A 25,797-nucleotide genomic window follows, 5' to 3' on the forward strand; every position below is an offset into this window, starting at 1 on the left:
TAAGAAAAAGAAGATCAAAACTATGAACAGTAAGATGACAATAAACTCACAACTATCAACAACACCACCTGAAAAAACAAAAACGAAAACAAATTAAGCAAACAACTAGAACAGGAACAGAATCACAGAAGTGGAGATCCCATGGAGGGTTATCAGTGTGGAGGGGGGTATGGGGGAGAATGGGGGCAAATGTAAGGGAAGAAGAAGCATAGTTGGTAGGTACAAGATGACAGATGGAGGTTAAGAATAGAATAGGAAATGGAGAAGCCACAGAACTTAAATGTACGACCCATAGACGTGAACTAAGGGTGGCGGGGTAGGGGGTGATGCTGGAGGAAGGAAGGATGCAGGGTGGAGGGAGATAATGGAGAGAAAAAATGGGACAACTGTAATTGCATAATCAATAAAATATACTTTTTTAAAAAGAAGTCCCTTTAACATTTCTTATAATACTGGTTTGGCAGTAATGAACTCATATAGCTCTTTCTTGTCTGGGAAGCTATCTGTCTTATTCTAAATGATAGCTTTGAAGAGTGAGTAAGCTTTAGTTGTAGATCCTTGGTTTTCATCATTTTGAATATTTTGTGCCAATATCTTCCTGCCTACAGAGAAATAAGCTGACAGTCTTATGGAAGCTCTCTCGTCAGTAACTAACTGCTTTTCTCTTGCTGCTTTTAAGATTATATTTAATCTTTGGCATTTTAATTATGGTGTGTCTTGGTGTGGGCCTCTTTGAGTTTATTTGTGCTTCCTGGACTTGTATGTCTATTTCCTTTTCTGGGTTAGGGAAGTTTTCTGTGATTATTCTTTCACGTATGTGAAAATTACTTGCTCTGTCTTTTCCTTCTGGCAACCCAACAATGCAAATGTTGGTATGTTTGAAATTTTTCCAGAGACTCCTAATACTATCCTTACTTTTTTGGATTTTATTTTTTTGCTGTTTTAATTGGGTAATTTCTGCTTCCTTGTCTTCCAATTCTCATTTTGATCATCTGCTTCATGCACTACATTCTAATGTATTCTCATTTCAGTTAGTGTATTTTTCATTTCCAACTGGTTCTTTTTTGTTTTCTATCTCTGTTTTTGTTTCCTATGCCATTGTTGAAGTTCTCACTAAGTTCATATACTCTGCCCCTACATTCATTGAACATCCTTATAACCAGTGTTTTGAACTCTGTATCTAGGAGATTACTTGTCTTCATTTTGTTTAGTTTTTTTTTCCTGGAGTTTCTTTCTGTTCTTTCATTTGGGACATTTTCTTTGCCTCCTTATTTTGGCTGCCTCCCTGTGTTTGTTTCTATGTATTTTTTTAATCCTCACCCGAGGATATGTTTCTGTTGATTTTAGAGAGAGAGGAAGTGAGAGAGAGAGAGAGAAACATCAATGTGAGACAGAAACATCAATAGGTTGCCTTCTGTACATACGCCAACTAGGATTCAAACCCGCAACCTTTTGGTGTACCTTTTGGTGATGCTCTGATCAACTGAGATACCTGACCGGGGCTGTTTCTATGTACTAAGCAGAGCTACTACATCTCCCAGGCTTGGCAAAGTGGGTTTATTTAGTAGGTGTCCTGTAGGCCCAGTGGCACAGCCTTCCTGCTTATCCAAGCTGGGCACTCCAGGTGTGCCCCCATGTGGGCTGTATACACCCTCCCATTGTAGTTGAGACTTTATTGTTGTTGGCACTTCAATGGGAGAGTTTTATCCCCAGGCAGATTGGCTGCAAAGACTGGCTGCCACTACCTTGGAGGATCAGCTGTGCAGGGGCCAACTCCATGGAACAGGACACAGGACTTACTTCAACAGGTCTCTGGTGCCTACTGAGTCTGCTCTCTGAATTTGACCTTTGGTGGAGATGGTTAGGCGGTGCTTTTACATGGCCTGAAACTGTCCACGAGGTGTGCTGGTTCTGGGACATCCCAGGAGGTACAGGTCAAGGTCAGCCACCACCTGTGCCTTGCCCAGGACCATCTGGCATAAACTACAAAGTTATCTGTAGATGGCTACTACTTATGTTGGACTTGTAGGTTCCCAGGAGAGATTAAGCTGTGAACCAAGGCTGGCTGCTGCTGGTATTCAACACAGGACACACAAGGCCAAATGCTGCTTCAGACATTTTAGAAAAGTCCACAGCATGAGCCGAGACTGGCTGTTGTATAGAAAAGCCACTGGAAAGGGTTGGGTGGGCCCAGAAATTGGGTAGGGTGGGGCCTGAGGGAATTACTAGGGTGAGGCAAACATTGTTAGCCAGGGTGATGGAGACCCAATTACAGCACCCACATGCTGGCTCTGTGGGGAAAGGGATAAGCAAAGGAACAGTGGCCTCTGTCGGCACTTCTGTCTGGGACAAAGTTGCGCCTCCTAACTTCACCCTGATGCCAGAGAATTCTGTTTCTTTCTGCATGTCCCTGGTGCTTTTCAAACTGCTGTACCAGAGCTGGAGTACAGAGGGATTGAGTCTGAATAAGTCTGTGCATGGGCCCTTTAGGAGGAATGCCTGGGACTCCAGCTGCCATTCATCTCACTCAGCCACAATTCCTGCTGGTTTTCACAGCCAGAAGTTATGGGTAGTTCTCTTCCTGGCACTGGAACATTGAAATGGGGTGTCCTGTTATGGGGCTTGGACCCCTCACTCCATAGGGGGTACTTCCACAACTGAGATATCCCTTCTGATTTTTATCTGCCACACGTGGGTGTGGGATCAGCCAGTTAATTGTCTTTGTCCCTCCTACCAGTCTTGATGTGGCTTCTTTGTATCCTTAGTTATAGGACTTCTGTTCAGCTAGATTTCAGGCAGTTCTGAGTGATGGTTGTTCTGTACTTTAGCTGTAATTTTGATGTGGTTGTGGGAGGATGCAAGTATCATGTTTACCTATACTGCCATCTTGATCGGAAGCCCCCTCATTGCTTATTTTTGAAGTGTCCAGGCGCTCTGCTGTCTTGTGCCTGGCTCACTACAGCAGTCCTGGCCATTGCCCTGTACTTCTCTGCATGGAGCACCAAAGTAAGATTTCTAAAAGATAGAGATGACTGTGCCATTTCTCCACTTATATCTTTCAGTAATGGCCTCAGGGTAAAATCAATAAATCCCAGCAAAGCCTATCTTTCTCAGCCCTCTCCCTATTTCCCCTACCTCACTCTTGCAACCCATGTCCAGTCACACAAATATTTTATACAGGCCCAAATGTCTGTGCCATTTTACACCTCTGACTTTGCCCAAGCGACAGCACCATCAGAAACATCCCTGTTCTCTCCTACTCTGCTCCCTTCTTCTGCTGGCTGATTGTAGTCATCCTTCAAAACTCAGTTCAGACGTGTTCTCCTCTAGGAAGTCTTGTCTGAGCTTCCCCATCTCATCTGTCCCTAACTCCCCTCATACTGAACTAGATTAGGTGTCCTTCCTCAGAATACACTGAATTAGAAATTATAATTGTGTTTTTAATCATGATATCAGGTCTTAATCATCTGCATCCTCAGTACCTAACATTGTGCCTAACACATAGTTGGCATTCAGTCAAGATTTCTTGAATGAATAAATGCTGAATAAAGAATCTACCCAAATGATACTTTCAATCTGCAAGGCAGGCTAAGATTAGTAGGAGACATTTCATGTGAAAACCCATTTATGAACTCACCCCTGTCCTGCTACCAAACATTCTGGATTGAGTGCAGCCTAAGATGGTATGGATAGTTAACAGTTGGTAAAAATCCATTAAGTAAAGTGCATAAAGTCTTGGGAAGGCACTGCTGGCTGCCAGAATGTTGGCAAGATAAAAAAGTAGCATGAGTATCTTTTGAAAGACTCTTTAAAAAATATTATACACAACTCAGTTTAAAACTGTTTAGCTGGAATGTTCATTCTCATTACAAATGAAGGAAATTATATGCAAAATGACCCCAGAAAATCCTCTAGGGAAGTTGATAGATTCATGTTTTAAGACCCAAGACTGATGTCTGCATTTTAAGGCATTTCATGTTCATCAGTTCATTAAGCCATTGTTCTCATAAGCATGGTTTATGGTTGAAGCAAAAAAGTAATTTGTGGAGAGAGAGAGAAGGAGGGAGGGAAGGGAGAAAGTGAGGGGGGAAGGAAGGAAGGAAGAAGAAAGAAGAAAGAAAGAGAGAGAAGGGGAAGGGAAAGGAAGGAAAAGAATGAGAGATGTATGGGAAAGGAGAGAGGAAGGAAGGAAGGTAGAAGGAAGGAAAGAAAGAAGGTGGAAGGAAGGAAGGATGAATTAGAAAGTTAGATGATTCCTGCCACTTCAGTTTTGGTAAAAACTTCTACATTCATCCATTTAAGGAAAATAGCTATACCTCAAAATGTATAGAGTAAGTGGGTCCCATCAGGAGAGATTCACCTTTGTTAAGTGAGTCCTGGGGTCCCTGTATACACCACTTAATACCAAGAAGGCCAGGTGAAGTCACGAAGGACTGATGAGTGGGAGGGAAAAAACACTGGGATAGAGTTCTGGCAGAACGTTTTGGAGAAATTAAACAGAAAGTGGAAGAACAGAGAGCCAAGAATATATATGTCACCCAAATTGTAAAAGTATGAAAATAACCATTGTTGGCCATGATGTAGGAAAACAAGTTGTCATGCACTGCAGGTGAGTCTGTGAATGGGTATAACCTTTTGGGAAACAATTTGACATTAGACAGTAACAATGAATTTTTTGCTGAACCAGCAATTTCATTTCTAGGTATATACTCAGGAGAAACTCTACAATATGTGTTGCAGGCCATGTACAAAGATAGAGAACAGTAGCGTTGGGCAAGCAAAGAAAAAAAAAAAACAAGGTGAAAAAAACCCCATATGTCCATTAGCAGTAGAACAGAGAAAAAAAAATCCATACAGCAGATACTATAGTTGTGAACTACAGCTATATGAATTAACATGGCTGAACCACAAAAACCTTAATACTGAATGAAAAAAAAGCAAGTTACAAAAGAACTTAGATAGAGTGTGAATCCATTTGTATAAATATAAAACACTGGCAAAGCTAAACAATGTGTTATTTAGGGCTACATACATGTTGTGTCAAAACTATTAAAATAAATGATTATCACAAAATTCAGAATAATGGTTGCAAAATTACTGGTAATGTTTTATGTCTTAAAACTATTATTCATTATGTTATTTTATTAATAGTTTGTACAAATTAGTATATATTCTTCTGTGTGTATTATTAATTTACAATTCTTAAAGAGTTGTTAAAAAATAAGAGTCAGAAGCTTGTAGGAAGGTGTGGGCAGTGAGAGACGAGGGCCACACATCAGCTGAACCAAGGCAATTGTTCCAGATCTAAATTGGGGGGTTTCACTCAAGGACAACAGCTAGCACAAAAAAAGAAGGGTCCTGGAACTCATATACATCAGTGCCTCTCCTACCTCCACAAGGGTTCAGTTGTCCCTCTCTCTAACTCCAGCAATTTGTAATCCCCAGTGCTGCCTGTGGGCACTTGAATTTGTCTTTCCTGCAGAGCATGGTGAAGCCCAAAGTCTTTGCTCACCATCTGGGCCTACAGCAAGAGGCGTCTAATATTTGCCAGCTATCAGGTGGATTAAAATCCTTCAGTGGCCCTTCAGCACCTACAAGATGTAGCCATATTCTCTGCTGCCACCATGCTTTGAATATGCTATTTCCCTGCCTGGAATGTCATCCTCACAGCCCACCCCATGATGTCCTCTTAGGATAACCACATGTTATTCCCATATGAGTGAGGACTTTCCCCATTTCTCCAATCAGGTTTGCACTCTCTCTTCTGGGCCTACACAGGAACCTATGTATACCTCTATTATAGCACTTAGTAATTAGTGTAGTTAATTGATGACATAGTTCTGTCCCCCTAGACTCTAAGCCCTTCAGAATCAGGACTGGCTGTTCAGTGGAGCCTTTTCAGGCAGAGCTCAGTTAGAATGGGTAAAGTGGCTGGAGCCAGGCCTTGCATGTGCCTCCCCTCAAACTGCTGAATCACTGTGGGGTGAGGGGGTGGTAGGACAGAGTCTCCAGGCGGCTGGGATGGAGGGACAGGAGTCAGGCTCAGGACAGAATATATTTCCCAACCAGGAAACAATTATTTCAATATTTTAACAACTGACATGGCCATTATATCTTGATATTTAACAGCACAATACCCATCTTCTTTATATCTCTAGGGACAGAACATTATGCCTGGCAATAGATATTAAATAAATATTTACTGAAGAAACAAGACATATCTTAAATTACAATTGGAATCATCAACTATTTTCCCAACAAGGAGGAACAGGAATCTGAAATTTGGCTTCTATAGTGACTATCTGTTGTCTTTGTCATTCCTGCATTCATTTCCCCCTTCATTTAAAAACAAAGATTGATTAATAGATGGGCATGAGCTCCAAGTTGGTCCAATAAGACTCAGTCCTAGGACTTTGCTTAAATACCCCCAACCCCTCCAGCCCCTCCAATGACCCGGGATGCCAATAGTATTTGCAGCTCCTGGCGGCTGTGTTTCCCCCGTGAAGAAGAGGCCGAGAAAGAGGCCTGTAGAAAACCAAGATATGGGGAAAGTCAGGTTCCTGCAACCTGCTTTAAACTTCCAGACCCAGCCATGCCTGAAGATTCATCTTGCACCTTTCAGTTAAATGACCCAGTTAATTCCCTTTCTTGCTTATAATATTTTGACTTTTTTTTGTGCTTTTTCCCCTTTGCAATTACAAGTCAGGTCTAACTCAGCTAGAAAGATAACCTTCCTTTAGGAAAAATACAACTCTAAGTTTTTATATATTGTCTCTTAACTTTTCACATTTGGTAATTTCATTTGGTAACTCACCTTTCACCAAGTAGAACATTTGATAGATTTATAAATGAGGGAAAATCCAGTGTGTTCATGACAGGATAAGCATGGATGGGAATAAACAAAGTGTCATCACCCTAAAATTAATGAGAAAAAAGTCACATTTATCATACTGAAGACTAAAAGTTTTGAAGATGAACTAGTAGATACTTTATTTTTATCATTAAAATATATTTTTAGAAAAAGTATTTCCTTAAGAAACCTGAGTGTTTAAATACATTTAAAATATATAGATTTTTTCTTAGCTATAAATAAAATGCAAATAATTTTAAATATATCTCATTGAAATAATATTGACTATTATGCAGGAAGGTAAAAATAATGATTCCTTCATGTAGATATGAAGATGGTAGTTTTCTTTCAATTTCAGAAAGTTATAGGGAAACACGATCTTTCATGGCCTTAGAGAAAGAGAAACCAGCACAGAATCAGCTAATCCAGAGCTGAACATAAACAGAGAACCACTTCCAGTCCTGCATAATATAGGACCTTAAGCATGACCTTCAACTTCTCCAGGCCTTGTTTCTTCCTTTCCAAAATGAGGGATATTCTGCCTTTCCTTAAAGGTCTTTTCAAGAGTTAAAGTAGATGACAACTTTAAAAAGTTGAAGGTAACTACCAGCCAAGATGGAAGTATAGGTAGATACACTGTGCCTCCTTACACAAACCAAAAGAAGGACAATAACAAATTTAAAAACAAAAAACAACCAGAACTGCCAGAAAATCGAACTGTATGTAAGTCCGACAACCAAGGACTTAAAGAAGAAACATACATCCAGAGCAGTAGGAGGGGCAGAGATGGGCAGCCAGGGCGGAGAGTACACATGGCAGGGTGGCAGCTAGAGGATTGGGGCGGACCAGGGCAGGCAAGGCAGCGGCTTGCGGTCCCATATTTGCATGCAGATAAACCAATAGGAACAACAGGGGAGTGAGACAGACCAAGCAACCCAGAGTTCCAACGTGGGGAAATAAAGCCTCAAAACCTCTGACTGAAAAAAATCTATGGGTGTTGCGGAGGTGAGAGAAACTCCCAGCCTCACAGGAGAGTTTGTTGGAGAGACCCACAGGGTTCTGGAATGTACACAAACCCACCTACCTGGGAATCAGCACCAGAAGGACCCAATTTGCTTGTGGTTAACAGAGGAAGTGACTGAAAACCACCAAGAGCCCAGCAAGTGCCAATGTTCCCTCTCAGACCCCTTCCCCACATACAGCACCACAAGGAAGCAACGTGGGTTGCCCCACCTTGGTGAATGCCTAAGGCTCTGCCCCTTACTACATAACAGGCATGCTGAAACAAACAAAAAATGGCCCAAATGAAAGAACAGATCAAAGCTCCAGAAAAAAATACAACTAAGCAATGAAGAGAGAGCCAATCTAGCAGATGCACAGTTCAAAACACTGGTAATCAGATGCTCACAGAAATGGTTGAGTATGGTCACAAGAATAGAGGAAGAAGTGAAGGCTTTGAAAAGTGAAATAAAGAAATATATACAGGGAACCAACAGTGACAGTAAGGAAACCAGGACTCAAATCAACGGGTTGGACCAGAAGGAAGAAAGAAACATTCAACCAGAAAAGAATGAAGAAACAAGAATTCAGACAAATGATGAGAGGCTTAGGAACCTCCAGGACAAGTTTAAACATTCCAACATCCGAATCATAGGGGTGTCAGAAGGAGAAGAACAACAGCAAGAAATTGAAAACTTGTTTGAAAACATAATGAAGGAGAACTCCCCCAATCTGTCTAAGGAAATAGACTTCCATGAAGTCCAGGGAGCTCAGAGAGTCCCAAACAAGTTGGACCCAAGGAAGCACACACCAAGGCACATCATAATTAAATTACCCAAGATTTAAAGATAAGGAGAGAATCTTAAAAGCAGCAAGAGGAAAGAAGACAGTTACCTACAAAGGACTTCCCATAAGACTCTCAGCTGATTTCTCCAAAGAAACCTTGCAGTCAAGAAGGGGCTGGAAAGAAGTATTCCAAGTCATGAAAGGCAAGAACCTACATCCAAGATTACTCTACCCAGTAAAGCTATCATTTAGAATGAAAGGACAGGCAAAGTGCTTCCCAGATAAGGTCAATTAAAGGAGTTCTTCATCAACAAGCCCTTATTATGTGAAATGTTAAAAGGACTTATCTAAGAAAATGAAGATGATAAAAAAAAAACCATGAACATTAAAATAACAACAAACACAACTATCAACAACCAAACCTAAAAAAACAAAAACAAAAAAAACAAACTAAGCAAACAACTAGAACAGGAACAGAACCACAGAAATGGATATCACATGGAAGGTTATCAGTAGGGAGGTGGAGGGGGAGAGAGGGGGAAAAGGTACAGGGAATAAGTAGCATAAATAGTAGGTACAAAACAGACAGGGGGAGGTTAAGACTAGTATGGGAAATGTAGGAGCCAAAGAACTTGTATGTACGACCCATGGACATGAACTAAGGGGGTGACAATGCGTGGGGGTACAGGGCTGAGGGGAATACGGGGGGGGAGAATGGGACAACTGTAATAGCATAGTAAATAAAATATGTATTTTTAAAAAGTTTCAAGTACTGCATAAATGTAAGGTATTTTAGCATTACTATTAGTAAGAGCAGGAAACATTCTGGGCACTCTATATAATGCGTGGTCTAGGGATTTGTGTTCTTGTACAGAATATTCCTGCTGAAAGCAATATTCTAGTTTTAGTTTTAGGTTTTTTTTCTTTTCCTTTAAAAAAAATGGAAACTCACTTGTTACTAATGCATACTCTTCCATTTTAGTTTTGAAAAATTAAATTTAGTTAACCTTAAGCCTTCTCATCTTACACGAGTTGGGGCTGGAATACAGAGCAGAGGGAAGTGTGGAAGTGACCGTTTTTGGAGAAGGACTGACAGCTCAGCAGCTGACTCTGGCTGAATTGGGTGACCTAGAAAAGGCTCTTAAGAAGTCACACAGCACAGTCAGCCATTTGGGGTCTGGCCACATAGGCTCCCACTGCTCTGCAGACCCCTAGGGCTGCCTCTGCGGATATTTCCACATAAGATATGATCTAGGCCTCAGTATTTATAAACGCCAATTGGGGTTCTTGGTAATTTTTTAATCTAGTTGTTAAAGGAGTGTGGCTAAGTTATTTGAAAAAGCCTTCAATTCCCAGTATCCCATGATAAATGAGGTTTTTAAGCCAGGGCAGGTGGGAAACCTATAGCAAACTGTCTCGTGGCTCTGCCCAGATCTCAGCAGCCTAATGAGTCCCACCTGGGACCCGCTGGACACAAGGACCCTCATGCCACTCAGATGGGCTGAACAAGGAACACCAGGCACTGGGCTGGGAAAGTTCATAACTGTCATTCCATCTCTCTCCTTCCCTTGAGGATATTAGTTTTGACACCAACCCCACCCTCCAACACCTGATTTGAAGAAACTTACCTTACAGTGAACACGGATGCAGTCATAATAATATCGCCACTCATCTGGAGAAAATGTAATGGTGACCGTGAGGGACAAGCCAGGGACAAGGTGGTGTTCCTAGAAGAAAAGGGGTCTCTCGTTGGGACAGGTCACTCAGACTGCAGGACGCTGGTAACAACACTCTACACACCTGACCTGTGACACAGAAAACCACAACCCCACAAAGAACACCAGGGTGAACAGGCTGTCCAATAGCACATACCTTTTTCACGTAGTTGATCTGAAAGTATTTGGTCTGTGGGGGCAAAATATGAACATGTACATCTTCGTTGGAAACATTGACCAGATGCTGGAAGAGAAAAAGCAGCATTCAGAATAAACACACTGTTTTATCTATTTGCACATTCATTTCCTCATTTATTTATCCTTCACCTTGTTCCTAAAGGGATTTGAGAGAATACAATGTATTTTTTAATTTTAAAATGTATTTTAAATCCATCACATGACATTTAAAGAATAATAAAATAAACACAACAAACACCATTTAATGAATAATAACATATCCCCATGTGCCTTCTGTCCAGCTTATGGACTTCACTAGAGGCTGCACCCCACCTCCCAGGGTTCCCCAGGCATGTACCCTCCTCCTTCCCCCCAGGTATGTATCTTCTTGTTAAACTGAATTTAGCACTGGGATTCAACTGAGCTAAGAAGCCAGCCATCCACCAACTCTCACAGTTTCTCTAATTACATGCCACTGGTCCTGGGGACCCCGAGACACTTAGGTAGTTAAAAAATCAGAAAAAAAGAGTGTGGCTAGGATAGGCTCCAATCCGCCCCTGGGGCAAATTTAAAGGAACTCAAGGTTAGGAGTTCTCTGATGGTGATAGGAGGCCAACACTGTGAAACAGGACAACCTGCTGGATAAATTAACTGGGTCTCTGAGTAGAGGTGTTTTTCCTTCCTCTGTTTGAGTGGGGAGCAAGAAATTTAGTTTCTGGGCATCAGGGCTTCATCTGGGCCAAGGAACAGTTAAGAGGTCTTTGGTTTCCAAAGTCTAGGCCAGAGGCTGGACCTATCACTGAGCCCATTGCCCAAGTCCTCACATTTATTAAAGCCCTAAATTAGGTTACAGACATTATTTCCTGGTGAGGTTACATTGGTATTTGCATTTGTTAAAAGTTCTCATTTGTCACCTGTGAACATTCACAATGTACCACAATTTATGTGACCCTGTTTTGGCATCTCTCTCTCCCTCTCCCTATCTATCTATATCTTTATCTATACCTATACCTATACCTATATCTACATATACACATACATATGAAATAGTCTGTCTGGAAAAAGTCCAACCATTGCTAATATAATAACAATGATTTGTGTGATACTGATGTAACCTGGCAGCCAAGGAGAGTGGACTGGAATGCAGATTTGTGAACAATGATGACTTCATTGTAGTACTTGGCTGGGGTGGTAATACCATTGAGTGAGCATGTGTACTGTGTGGCCGTCAGATTTTGCAATAAGCTTGAACATCCCTTCGCAGAAACTATTTGGATGATTCAGAAGGCCACAGCTACGGGCAGCTAGAGATTGGCAGCTTCATCATGACAACACACCCACTTGTGCATCACGTCTTATGCAGAGTTTTTTTGGTAAAACATCAAATCACCCAGGTGACTCAGCCCCCGACAGTCTAGATTTGGCACCCTGTGACTTCTGAGTTTCCCAAAACTAAAATCACCTATGAAATGAAAGAGATTTCAGACCATCGATGAGATTCAGGAAAATACAACGGGGCAGCTGATGGCAATTGTGAGAACTGTGTGAGGTCCCAAGGTGCCTACTTTGAAGGGGACTAGATGTCATTGTCCTATGTACACTTTTTCTTGTATCTTCTTCAATAAATGTCTCTATTTTTCATAGTGCATGGCTTGATACTTTCTGGACAGACCTTATATATTAAAAGCCTGAAAAAAAAAAGGTTTCAAAGATATCTCTTGAACTCCAAGGAGACCTGCATAGGGGTGTAGTCTTGGTGAAGTTGTGAGCTCCTCGGGTACTACCCCTGGGATGTGTCCTTCCAGGACAGACTGAGAGGACAGGTATTCTGGGACCCAGGATCCTTGGAGCCTGTGCCTGGGGTGGTGGCACCTGCCTGGAGATGGAGAGGTAGCCACTCAACCCCAGGTTCTGAGAGTCTTCAGAAGAGTTCTATCCCCATACTTGTCATGCAGGAAGGACTATGAAGGCCTCGAGCTAGAGTCCAGGAAGAACTGGGAGCAGATGTGGTTATAGAGGTGGTTATATTGTTTGTCATGTACTTTAATTTAGTAAGGACAGTGCAATAAACAAGGGCGTATGAACTGGTTTTAATGTGCACCCCAGGGGTGGTTAAGCTTAGGAGAAATCAGTAACCTGCACTCCAGAAGGGCTCAGTGTGCCCTGAAAGATCCTGTACCACAGTCCACACTCCAGAGGTGGCCACCGAGAGTGCTACAGGTATGCTCACCTGAACTGACACTTGATGGGTCTTCTGTATTAGCCTAAGGGATGCTTAGGATACACGTATAGAAATAGGCATTTCTGCTCTTGAACAAAAGGGTTATGAGATTCAGGTGAGCCAGCCCAGAGCCCATTCTCCTTTGGAATGACATTCAAAGGCCCAGGATCCCCTTAGGTTGTGTGTTTGACACTTCACAGAATTTTTAAAAATTTTGTCAGCCAGTTGGAAGGTCGGCCAATCCTACCAACAGTATTGCTGCCTGCAAAGCTTCCCTGCAGGAAGCTATGGCTCAGACTTCTTGGAGATCCAAGTCTGATGATTTTTTGACCTTCTTGTTAATCAGGGTTTATATGTACAACAGAATTTCTTCTTGGAGTTGTTTTCATTGTAGTACACTACATAACAAAAGGGCTCTTGGGAGGGGACCTGTGGTTCCCACCTCCCATCAGGGTCAGATGATCAATGAGAAACAACTTCATTGGCTTAGTCAGTTTGCAACCGGTAGCATCACAGGCTAAAGACCAGAGGCAGGTGGGCTGGCTCAGGTGTCCCAGTATTCTGGAATGCTCCCAAGGGAGACAGGAGCTGAAACTCCAGAGACTAGACACCCAGCCAACACCTGTGGGTGAGGGGCTGAGCCAGATTTCAATTTTGAAAACAAAAACCTGATGCCTCCTCCAAACTGAGTGTAGCAGAGCAAATGTACCATGCCCACTACCTGTTTTGTGAGTGAAAGCTGCACCCTGGAATTCAGGAGATGATGTTTGTACTGTCAAGTGAGAAACAATTAGTAATATGAAAATACTGAATGACTTCCTTAAAGAATAAAACAATATAGATCACGTTCGTGATAATATTATGTGGCTAGAGTTTCCATATTAATCTTTACAAGATCCTTGATATGGAATTATGTATTTGGATCAATAAAGAAAAAAAATAGACATAGAGAACCAAGATGGCGACGTAGGTAGACACACTGCGCCTCCTCACACAACCAGAACTGACAGAAAATCGAACGGCAAGGAAGTCCGACACCAAGGAAATAAAAAATAAACATTCATCCAGACCGGTAGGAGGGGTGGAGACGGGCAGCCGGGGCGGAGAGCACTCCCGTGGCCATGGCGGGACTGAGACTGGCGGAGCATGGGACGAACGGGGCAGGCAGTCGGACCACTAGCAGACCCTGCGGCCCCACATTCGCACAGATAAACTGCGAGGGCCAGACTCAGAGTGGCGGAGAAAGGGGCAGGCAGAGCGGCAGGTAGCACCCCGCGGCCCCACATTTGCACACAGATAAACCAGGACGAACGGCGGGGAGTGAAGCAGACCACGCAACCCAGGGCTCCAGCACCGGGAAATAAAGCCACAAACCTCTGATTGAAAACGCCCGTGGGGGTTGGGGCGGCAGCAGGAGAGACTCCCAGCCTCACAGGAGAGGTCATTGGAGAGACCCACAGGGGCCTAGGGCGTGCACAAGCCCACCCACTCAGGAACCAGCACCAGAGGGGCCCAGTTTGATTGTGGGTAGCGGAGTGAAAGATTGAGGTCCGGTGGAGAGTGGAGCGGGTGCCATTGCTCCCTCTCAGCCCCTCCACCATGTACAGCGTCACAGCGCAGCGACCAGTGTTACCCCGCCCTGGTGAACACCTAAGGCTCTGCCCCTTTAAGTAACAGATGCACCAAGACAAAAAAAAAAAAAAAAAAAAAAAAAAAAGAGGCCCAAATGACAGAACACTTCAAAGCTCCAGAAAAAATACAACTAAGCGAGGAAGAGATAGCCAACCTATCGGATGCACAGTTCAAAACACTGGTTATCAACACGCTCACAGAATTGGTTGAATTTGTTCGAAAATCAGATGAAAAAATGAAGGCTATGCTAAGAGAAACAAAGGAAAATGTACAGGGAACCAATAGTGATGCAAAGGAAACTGGGACTCAAATCAACGGTGTGGACCAGAAGGAAGAAAGAAACATCCAACCAGAAAAGAATGAAGAAACAAGAACTCGGAAAAATGAGGAGAGGCTTAGGAACCTCCAAGACATCTTGAAACGTTCCAACATCCGAATTATAGCGGTGCCAGAAGGAGAAGAGAAAGAACAAAAAAATTGAAAACTTATTTGAACAAATAATGAAGGAGAACTTCCCTCATCTGGCAAAGGAAATAGTCTTCCAGGAAGTCCAGGAAGCTCAGAGAGTCCCAAAGAAGCTGGACCCAAGGAGGAACACACCAAGGCACATCATAATTACACCACCTAAGATTAAACAGGAGAGAATCTTAGAAGCAGCAAGAGAAAAGAACAGTTACCTATAAAGGAGTTCCCATAAGACTGTCAGCTGATTTCTCCAAAGAGACCTTAGAGGCAAGAAGGGGCTGGCAAGAAGTATTCCAAGTCATGAAAGGCAAGGGCCTATATCCAAGATTACTGTATCCAGCAAAGCTATCATTTAGAATGGAAGGGAAGATAAAGTGCTTCTCAGATAAGGTCAAGTTAAAGGAGTTCATCATCACCAAACCCTTATTATATGAAATGTTAAAGGGATTTATCTAAGAAAAAGAAGATAAAAAATAGGAACAGTAAAAATGACAGCAAACTCACAGTTATTAACAACCACACCTAAAACAAAAACAAGAGCAAACTAGGCAAACAGCTAGAACAGGAACAGAACCAATAGAGATGGGGATCACATGGAGGGTTGTCAATAGGGAGTGGGAGGAGGAGAGGGGGGGAAAGGTACAGAGAATAAGTAGCATAGATGATAGGTGGAAAATAGACAGGGGGAGGGTAAGAATAGTGTAGGAAATGTAGAAGCCAAAGAACTTATATGTATGACCCATGGACATGAACTATAGGGGGGGAATGTGGGAGGGAGGGGGTGGGCAGGATGGAGTGGAGAGAGGGGGGCGGGAAATGGGATAACTGTAATAGAATAATCAATAAATATATTTAAAAAAAGAAATAAAGTCCATACATTACTATTAAAAAAGAAAAGAAAAAAATAACAGACTCAAATGAAAATTTAGCTATTTAGGTTTACCTAAATAGGGAAGAGTAAAATCAGGAAGAAGATTTTCAGCTCTTTACTTGGCATCTGAAGTGAAACAAAGACTTGCTAAGACTGAAAGGTTGGGCCCACCACCGTTCCACATGGTAGACAGTGGGAGTCTAAGAAGGCAGTCAAGAGAACCTAGTGATGGTGGTAGGGGGCGAATCCTTCTCACAAGGACATTTAAACCACATGTTGCCAGAGGGGAGAGGGAAGGGGACAGTTGGGAGAGGGGTTTACAGGAACTACTGTAAAGGACACATGGACAAAATCAAGAGAGAGGGTGGAGGCGGGGTAGGGAGGTGAGTTCAGCTGGGGAGGGGTGGAGGGATGGGGAGAAAATGCAGACAACTGTAATTGAATAACAATAAAAAATTTTTAAAAAGAAAACATTATGCTCAGCAAAAGAAACCAAACACAAAACAACAACAACAACAACAATAACAACAAAAACCACATGTTGCCTAAGACCATTCCAGGGGACATGTTTGCCAATGAGTTTTAAAAATAAACTTCAAACAGTAACAAAACCTAACAAATTAAAGTAAAAAATGAACTACTTGCTCTCTACAGTTTAGAAAACAAAGTCAACATCCAAGAGAATGACTTCCAAAATACACTGGGAACACGGGATATTTTATTAAGTTTGCAATTGTCAATTTTTGGTTGCAAATACTCACTGCATGCTATAATAATCCATGCCCCTAGTCCTATCGAAGATTGTGTTGTTGAGCCCCAGAAGGACTAAGAGGACATTGAGTACAATCCCTTGTTACATGAAGACACTGTAGTTTCATACCACTCACAGCACACAGGGTTAAGTGGTAGAGTCAGGTCTAGAACCCTGTCTAGAGCTGTGGTCTAGAGTTCCTTCTACTACAACCCATTGTCTCATAGCTCACCGTATCTCAGTGCCTGAACTGCGTTTCTTAGTTTTTCTTTTGTTCTTTTTATCAGCAGGTCAGTTTCATGTTTTAAATTGTTAAAAATAATATCTTTTCAGGACTAAAATGGCATTCCTGCCTTTCCATTTGTAACTAAAACTAGAAAAAATAATAATTCCAAGGGGGAAAAAGCCTTAAGAAGGCAAAGGAAGTGTTTAGAAGTATTTAAATTAATAATAAAAGTTCATTTGAAAACATAAGAAAGCATGAGCAACTCAGTGTTACCCTTCAGCATTGCTTAAAATCTTACCCTGTCTTCCAATTTTGGGGTCAGTAGATGTCCCCCAATCCTCTAAGATCTTTAGTCCACTAGGGGCTGACCTTCTCTTGGCCCTGTGGGTCCTCCTGACCTTGATGTTGCCGCCATAGGGCACCACATCAAATTCAGCCCCTGCTTCAGTTTTTCAGAACTGATCCCACAACAAACAAACAAAAACCCATTCAACCAAAGGGTTTAACAGTTTTTACTCAAGATTCACAGGGATTTCCCAAGTTCTGCCCACAGTTCTCTTCACTCCCCCTCTAATCTCTGCTCTCCACAGGTGCCCTTCTGTGTCCTCTCAGGGGGTTCCACTCTTCCCTCCCTCAGCCCCACAGGGCAGAACAAATTCCACTCGCCACTGAAATGTTGGCTTGGAGTTAGTAGGGGCTAACCTTTAACCCCAAGCACTTATAGTATTTTCCCAAACACAAAATTTCAGACTTGAAGTTGGGGTCTTTAATACCTCCCCTCAGTGGCACAGCTTTTTAGGAAAGGTTAATACTTAACCCCAGGGATCTGGGAACAAAATTCAAGCAGCCTTGTATGTTCTTTAAAGTGCTTTTATCTTAAAATGCACGTTGATCATGCATTTTACTCTAAAATTTTGCTCTATAATGCATTTCTCTAAAATAAGAGAGTAAAACTGATGCTCCAAAAGATGCACTGTGTTCACACGGGGGCTTCACCGCTCTCCACCCTCGCACACCGAGGAGAGGTGTTAAGTAGCAGCAAGAAATGAGTGGCCAGAGGAGAATTAAAGGCAGGGCCCTCACCATTACAATCTAACCAAGTATTTAATACAGGAGGCTAGAAGCAAAAGGAAGAATTGTCTCACCAATTAACTCAGCAGTCCTGAGCTCATCAGGACTGCTAGGTTGACAGGTATCCCCAGCTTTACAAGCAAAATAGCACAGAAGGAGGGGAAGAGTCCTTGGGACTGCTGAGAATAGGGGCTTCTGTAAGCTTCTGTAGCAATCTCATTAAAATTGCCAGGTGTTCTGAACATCACAAACAGGAATCATACAGGAAGAGTGGGGATGGTGTAGTCCTTGAGATTCCATGCTGGGAAAGGGAGCTTCTGTAATAATTTCACTAAGACAAAGAGCCTTTACTACAGAAAATCTTTGTAGCTGTACATTATTTCTGAGGGGAAGAAAGAGGGGGAATCTAGAAACTAGCTAAGGTATAAAACCCCTGAACCCCAACAGTCGGCATACTTAGATTAGCTAAGTACCCTCTTGTAGTCTCGGCTCAAGTACATAGAACAAACTCACCAACTTACCAACAAACTTACTAACAACTTTATTTCCTCTGTACATGGGGCATTTATACTATGCAGGTGTCTGCTTACAGCTTTGTGCTTGTATATGTTTCATAAATAAACTTGATGTCTTGTTTCCACTATATGGGGTTGTCTCTCACTTGAATTATTCCCTTGTGGGCGAGACAAGAACTGAGGCAAGGGAGGGAGCCTCTTTACTTAGGTCTCCCTCTCCCCATCTGTAACAGAGGCTGCTGGAATATATGGTGGGGTGGGGGGTAGGTCTCTAATGACTGCACTAGGAAATTGAAGACTAACACTATTATTTCAGGAAGGCTGAGGAACTGTGTATTTATGTAAGGTGAGGCTGTAGAGGCTAACAACTTTGGTCTGGCCTGGCAACATCAACACTAGTTTATCATGGGGAAACTGATTACTTAATTAATAAATATGGTTTCCCAGACAAAACCTTAACACAGAAGGAAAAAGGAATTTAAGAGATCTTGGTTTTGAGAAAACTGGACATCAGTATTTTAAATTTTAAAATAAATCGTAACATTGATTTCAATATGAATCTGAGAAAATGCTTTCACTTCTTCAACTAGATCTAGATCAATCTCAAATGTTAATGAACAATTTATTGTGGTTTTCTTTTATTATTTTTTTGAGGGGTGGGTACAATGGACTTTATTGATGGTGCATGACAAGGTAGGGCTCCCTAAGCCCCTCCCCTCTTCAGGGGGTCTAGGACAGAAACTGGAGGTCAGGAGATTCTAGTGTGTTGGGGGATCGATTTGGGCAAGGACTCCCCAGCAACTGAAAGCTTCTCTTCCTGTTGCTGGGGCTGGTGGTTCACAGGGCTCTTACTCCTTGGAGGCCATGTGGACTATAAGGTCCAGCACCCTGTTGCTATAGCCAAATTGTCATACCAGGAAATGAGCTTGACAGAGTGGTCATTGAGGGTAATATCAGCCCTGGTTCTGATGGTGAAGGAGTGGCTGTCACTGTTAAAGTCACAGGAGACAACCTGGTCCTTAGTATAGCCCAGGATGTCATTGAGGGGGCCCTCTGATGCCTGCTTCACTACCTTCTTGATGTCATCGCATTGGCAGCTTTCTCCAGGCAGCAGGTCAGATCCACAACTGACACATTGGGAGTGGGGACATGGAAGGCTATGCCAATGAGCTCAGGGATGACCTTGCCACAGTCTTGGCAGCTCCAGCAGAAGCAGGGATGATGTTCTGGGCAGTCCCTCGGCCATCATGCCACAGCTTGCCAGAGGGACCATCCATGGTTTTCTGGGTGGCAGCGATGGCATGAACTGTGGTCATGAGTCCCTCCATGATGCCAAAGTCATCATGGATGACCTCGGCCAGGGGGGCCAAGCAGTTGGTGGTGCAGGAGGCATTGCTGACAATCTTCATGGAGCTGTCATACCTGTCATGGTTCACACCCATCACAAACATGGGGGCATCTGCAGAAGGGACAGAGATGATGACCCTCTTGGCTCCACCCTTCAAGTGAGCCCCAGCCTTCTCTATGGTAGTGAAGACACCAATGGACTCCACAGTATATTCAGCACCAGCATCAGCCCACTTGATGTTGGCAGGATCTCGCTCCTGTAAGATGGAGATGGATTTCCGTTGATGACAAGCTTCCTGTTCTCAGCCTTGACTGTGTCTTTGAACTTGCCATGAGTAGAATCATGCTGGAACATGTAGAGCACGTAGTTGAGGTCAATGAAAGGATCATTGATGGTGACAACATCCACTTAGCCAGAGTATAAAGCAACCCTGGTGACGAGGCACCCAGTTAGGACAAATCTGTTCACTCTGATCTTCACTATCATGTTTCAGGGTTGAGTCTGGCACTGTGCAGGAAGACATGACTGTCTGTTGAACAGGAGGAGCAGAGAGCCTATCGTGGTTTTAAATTCATGTTTAATCATTATATTCTTGAGACTTCTGGCCAAGATGGAGGCATAGATAGGTACATTTTGCCTCCTCACACAACCAAAAGAAGGACAACAACAAATTTAAAAACAAAAAAAACCCCAGAACTGCCAGAAAATTGAATTGTATGTAAGTGTGACAACCAAGGAGTTAAAGAAGAAACATTCATCCAAACTGGTAGGTGGGAGGGAGACAGGCAGCTGGGGCCGAGAGAACACACAGCAAGGTGGTGGTTGGAGGACCAGGTATGCCAGGCAGTGGCTGGTGGTCCCACATTCACATGCAGATAAACCAGGAGGAACAACTAGAGAGCGAGACAGACCCACAACCCAGGTTTCCAGCACAGGAAACCAAAGTCTCGAAACCTCTGGCTATAAAGACCTGTGGTAGTTACCACAGCAGGAGAAACTCCCAACCTCACAAGAGAGTTTGTTGGAGGGAACCCCGAGGTCCTAGAATGTACACAAGCCCACCCACCTGGGAATCAGCACCAGAAAAGCCCAATTTGCTTGTGCGTAGAGGAGGAAGTGACTGAAAGCTGAGAGCTGAGCAAGCAGCATTGTTCCCTCTCTGACCCCTCCCCCACAGGCAGTGCCACAACACACCGACCTGGGCTGGCCCACCATGGCGAATACCTAAGGCCCCACACTTTAAAACGTAACAGGCGCACCAAGACAAAGAAATATGGTCCAAATGAAAGAACAGATCAAAACTCTAGAAAAAGAACTAAGTGATGAAGTGATAGTTAACCTATCAGATGCAGAGTTCAAAACACTGGTAATCAGGATGCTCACAGAAATGATTCAGTATGGCCACAAAATAGAGGAAAACGGGAAGGCTATGAAAAGTGAAATAAAGAAAAATATACAGGGAACCAACAGTGAAGGGAAAGAAACTGGGACTTGAATAAATGATTTGGAGCAGAAGGAAGAAATAAACATTCAACCAGAACAGAATGAAGAAACAAGAATTCAAAAAAATGAGAGACTTAGGAACCTCTGGGAGAACTTTAAACATTCCAACATCTGAATCATAGAGGTGCCAGAAGGAGAAGAGGAAGAGCAAGAAATTGAAACCTTTTTTGAAAACATAATGAAAGAGAACTTCCCCAATCTGGCAAAGGAAATAGACTTCCAGGAAGTCCAGGAAGCTGAGAGAGTCCCAAACAAGTTGGATTCAAGGAAGCACATACCAAGGCACATTATAATTACATTACCCAAGATTAAAGATAAGGAGAGAATCTTAAAAGCAGCAAAAAGAAAGGAGACAGTTACCTACAAAGACTACCCATAAGACTGTCAGCTGATTTCTCACAAGAAAACTTGCAGTCAAGAAGGGGCTAGAAAGAAGTATTACAAGTCATGAAAGGCAAGGACCTACATCCAAGATTACTGTATCCAGCAAAGCTATCATTTAGAATGGAAGGGCAGATAAAGTGCTTCCCAGACAAGGTCAAGTTAAATGAGTTCATCACCAAGCCCTTATTATATAAACTGTTAAAGAGACTAATCTAAGAAAAAGAAGATGATCAAAACTATTAACAGATGAGAACAAACTCACAACTATCAAAAACTGAACTTTAAAAAAAAAAGAAACAAAACCAAACTAAGCAAAAAACTAGAACAGGAACAGAATCACAGAAATGGAGATCACAGAGAGGGTTATCAGTGAGGAGGGGGAGGGCGGAGAATGGGAGAAAAGGTACAGGGAATAAGAACCATAAATGGTAGGAACGAGATAGACAGGGGGAGGTTAAGAACAGTGTAGGAAATGGAGAAGCCAGGGAACTTATATGTACGACCCATGGACATGAATTAATGACGGGGAATGAGGGTGCGAGGGGGGATGCAAGGTGGAGGGGAATACAGGGGAGTAAAAAAATGGGACAACTGTAATAGCATAATCAATATACTTTTGTATATTGACTTTGTATTTTGATTGTACTTATAAAAGCATAAAAAATATACTTTAAAAAAATCATTCCATTCTTAGGCAATTTGCATCGTTTCCTGTAGCAAAACCAAGATAAAGGTGGAGTTGGATAATTCCCCGTTTAGCAAGAATCTCAAGGTAATTGTCTTAACTTGGTGGTAGAAACAGAAGGCTGGCTCTCCCAAAATCTCCAAGGATGTTATTAAGATGAAATCAGTTTGCATTTTTGCCCATTTTCTGTTTGTTTTAATGTCTGATAGAAGAATTATTATTATTTAGATTTTACCCTGTATTTATTTGGAATTCCTGGATCTGTGCCAAGTCTCTCACTTCCAATTGCAGACCCTGAGAAAGAAGATACCTACCAAGAAGGGCTCCTGGTGGCTAACTGGGCTCAACTTTAAAAGCAGAGCCCAGTAGCCATTGGTAGACAACAGCACAAACCATACTTCAGGGAGAAACCTGCACTGAACTGCCTGTCTCCCCCACTGAACTGTCTGCCTGCACTGTGTTCCTGCCACCTGAGCCAGCCCTTATAAAGGAGTTCTTGGAATTGTATTTCAATCAATAGGACTGAGGTTTTACTTGTCCAATTGGAGCTGTGTGGCTCTATCCCCATCAGCATCTTCACCAACCAGTCTGAGCAGTTCCATCTGACCAAGCAGGACAATGCCTTTTGGGCCAGTCAAATTGAGGACTTAAGGTCTTCACTTCTGTATGACCAGTCAGCACTGGTCTGGCTCAGAGAGAGAACTTTCCCTTTCTAACAAAGAAAGAAGACTGTGTTTCCTGGTCTGGAGCTGAAAAACTGAAGAAGTCTCACTGAACCACAGCAGAATGGAGCAGAGCAGGTGGAACAGAGCAAAGCAGACCAGACCAGATTGGTACACAGCGGGTTGGTGTGGAACAGGGCAGGACAGAGCAGAGCTACCCTACCCAAGGGCCATCTTGCTCAGGTCTACCTCACAGCTGTGCCTTTTCACAGCTGTACGGCTTCATAATTGAGCTGCTCCACAGCCATGCTGTATCACAATTGCACTGTTTGTACTGAATAAAGGTTTTTTTCTCTTTTTAAAAAAATTTTTATTGTTATTCAATTACAGTTGTATGCCTTTTCTCCCCATCCCTCCACCCCACCCCAGCTGAACCCACCACCCTCCCCCTCCTCCACCCTCCCCCTTGATTTTGTCCATGTGTCCTTTATAGTAGTTCCTGTAATCATCTCTCCTCACTGTCCCCTCCCCACTCCCCCCTGGCTATCGTTAGATTGTTCTTAACTACAATGTCTCTGGTTATATTTTGTTTGCTTTTTTCTTCTGTTGATTATGTTCCAGTTAAAGGTGAGATCATATGGTATTTGTCCCTCACCGCCTGGCTTATTTCACTTAGCATAATGCTCTCCAGTTCCATCCATGCTGTTGCAAAGGGTATAAGTTCCTTCTTTCTCTCTGCTGCATAGAATTCCATTGTGTAAATATACCATAGTTTTTGGATCCACTCGTTTGCTGATGGGCACTTAGGTTGCTTCCAGTACTTGGCTATTGTAAATTGTGCTGCTATGAACATTGGGGTGCACAGGTTCTTTTGGATTGGTGTTTCAGGGTTCTTAGGGAATAATTCCAGCAGCGGAATTGCTGGGTCAAAGGGCAGTTCCATTTTTAGTTTTCTGAGGAAATTCCATACTGTTTTCCACAGTGACCTCACCAGTCTGCATTCCCACCAACAGTGCACTAGGGTTCCCTTTTCTCCACATCCTCTCCAACATTTGTTTGTGGATTTGTTTATGTTGGCCACTCTGACTGGTGTGAGATGGTACCTCATTGTGGTTTTGATTTGCATCTCTCTGATGGCTAGTGATGCTGAGCATCTTTTCATATGTCTCTGGGCCCTCTGCATGTCTTCCTTGGAGAAGTGTCTGTTCAAGTCCTTTGCCCATTTTTTAATTGGGTTGTTTGTCTTCCTGGAGTGCAGTCGTGTGAGTTCTTTATATATTTTGGAGATCAGGCCCTTGTCTGTGGTATCATTAGCAAATATGTTTTCCCATACTATTGGTTCTCTTTGTAATTTGGTGCTGTTTTCTTTAGCCATGCAGAAGCTTTGTACTTTGATGAGGTCCCATTTGTTTATTCTTTCCTTTATGTCCCTTGCTTTAGGGGACATGTCTGTGAGGATGTTGCTGCGTGGAATGTCTGAGATTTTCCTGCCAATGTTTTCCTCGAGGACTTTTATGGTGTTACGACTTACATTTAAGTCTTTTATCCATCTTGAGTTTATTTTTGTGTATGGCGTAAGTTGGTGATCGAGTTTCATTTTTTGCACGTAGCTGCCCAGATCTCCAAACACCATCTGCTGAAGAAGCTGTTTTTGCTCCATTTTATGCTCCTGCCTCCTTTGTCAAATATTAATTGACCGTATAGACTTGGGTTTATTTCTGGGCTGTCTGTTCTGTTCCATTGGTCTATGTGCCTGTTTTTATGCCAGTACCAGGCTGTTTTGATTACCGTGGCCTTGTAATACAGTTTGATATCAGGTATTGTGATCCCTCCTGCTTTGTTCTTCTTTCTCAAAATTGCTGCAGCTATTCGGGGTCATTTATAGTTCCATATAAATTTCTGAAATGTTTGTTCTATATCTGTGAAATATGTCATGGGTACTCTAATAGGGATTGCATTGAATCTATAAATTGCTTTGGGTAGTATGGCCATTTTGATGATGTTAATTCTTTCAATCCATGAGCATGGTACATACTTTCATTTGTTTGTGTCTTCCTGAATTTCTTTCTTCAGTGTTGTGTAGTTTTCTGAGTACAGGTCTTTTGCTTCCTTGGTTAGGTTTATTCCTAGGTACTTTATTTTTCTTGTTGCTATATCAAATGGGATTTTTTCCCTGATTTCTGTTTCTGCTCTTTCATTGTTGGTATCCAGAAATGCCTTTGATTTCTAAGGATTGAGTTTGTATCCAGCTGTTTTGCCAAATTCATTTATTAGGTCCAGTAGTCTTTTGGTGGAGTCTATACGATTTTCGCTGTACACATTCATGTCATCTGCAAACAGTGACAGTTTCATTTCCTCCTTTCCAATTAGGATGCCTTTATTTCTTTTTCTTGTTTGATTACTGTGGCTAGGACTTCCAATACTATGTTTAATAGGAGTGGTGAGAGAGGGCATCCTTGTCTTGTTCCTGATCTTAGTGGGAAAGCTCTAAGTTTTTGTCCATTGAGTATGATGTTGGCTGTAGGTCTCTCATCTATGGTCTTTATTATGTTGAGGAATGCTCCCTCTATTCCCACTTTGCTGCGTGTTTTTATCAGAAATGGGTGCTGTATCTTATCAAATGCTTTTTCCACATCTATTGATATGATCATGTGATTTTTGTCTTTGCTGTTGTTGATGTGATGTATGATGTTTATTGATTTGCGAATATTGTACCATCCTTGCATCCCTGGGATGAATCCCACTTGGTCACGGTGGATGATCTCTTTAATGTATTGCTGGATGTGGTTTGACAATATTTTGTTGAGGATTTTAGCATCTATGTTCATAAGAGGTATTGGCCTGAAGTTTTCTTTCTTCGTTATATCTTTATCTGGTTTTGGGATTAGGATGATTCTGGCTTCATAGAAAGAGTTTGGGAGTCTTCCATCAGTTTG

General features: G+C 42.5%; 1 protein-coding gene and 1 pseudogene across 6 annotated transcripts in view; both read right to left on the reverse strand.

The window, feature by feature from the left end:
* CFAP221 (cilia and flagella associated protein 221) overlaps window positions 1-25,797 on the reverse strand; it is a 132,052-nt gene that overhangs the window by 94,764 nt on the left and 11,491 nt on the right. For all 6 annotated transcript variants that reach the window (XR_006656766.2, XM_045203161.2, XM_024569687.3 and 3 more), the window contains 3 exons: window positions 10,508-10,594; window positions 10,264-10,362; window positions 6,815-6,915 (listed from right to left, as the gene is read on the reverse strand). Coding sequence is in view for 5 of the 6 variants with exons in the window: in XM_045203161.2 (XP_045059096.2) it covers window positions 6,815-6,915; window positions 10,264-10,362; window positions 10,508-10,594 (287 nt within the window). In the remaining variant the exon portion in view is untranslated. The remainder of the gene's footprint in view (window positions 1-6,814; window positions 6,916-10,263; window positions 10,363-10,507; window positions 10,595-25,797) is intronic.
* Window positions 18,987-19,981, reverse strand: LOC139440671 (glyceraldehyde-3-phosphate dehydrogenase-like; annotated as a pseudogene).

Source organism: Desmodus rotundus, chromosome 2 (genome assembly GCF_022682495.2).
Source record: "Desmodus rotundus isolate HL8 chromosome 2, HLdesRot8A.1, whole genome shotgun sequence".
Classification (NCBI taxonomy): domain Eukaryota; kingdom Metazoa; phylum Chordata; class Mammalia; order Chiroptera; family Phyllostomidae; genus Desmodus; species Desmodus rotundus.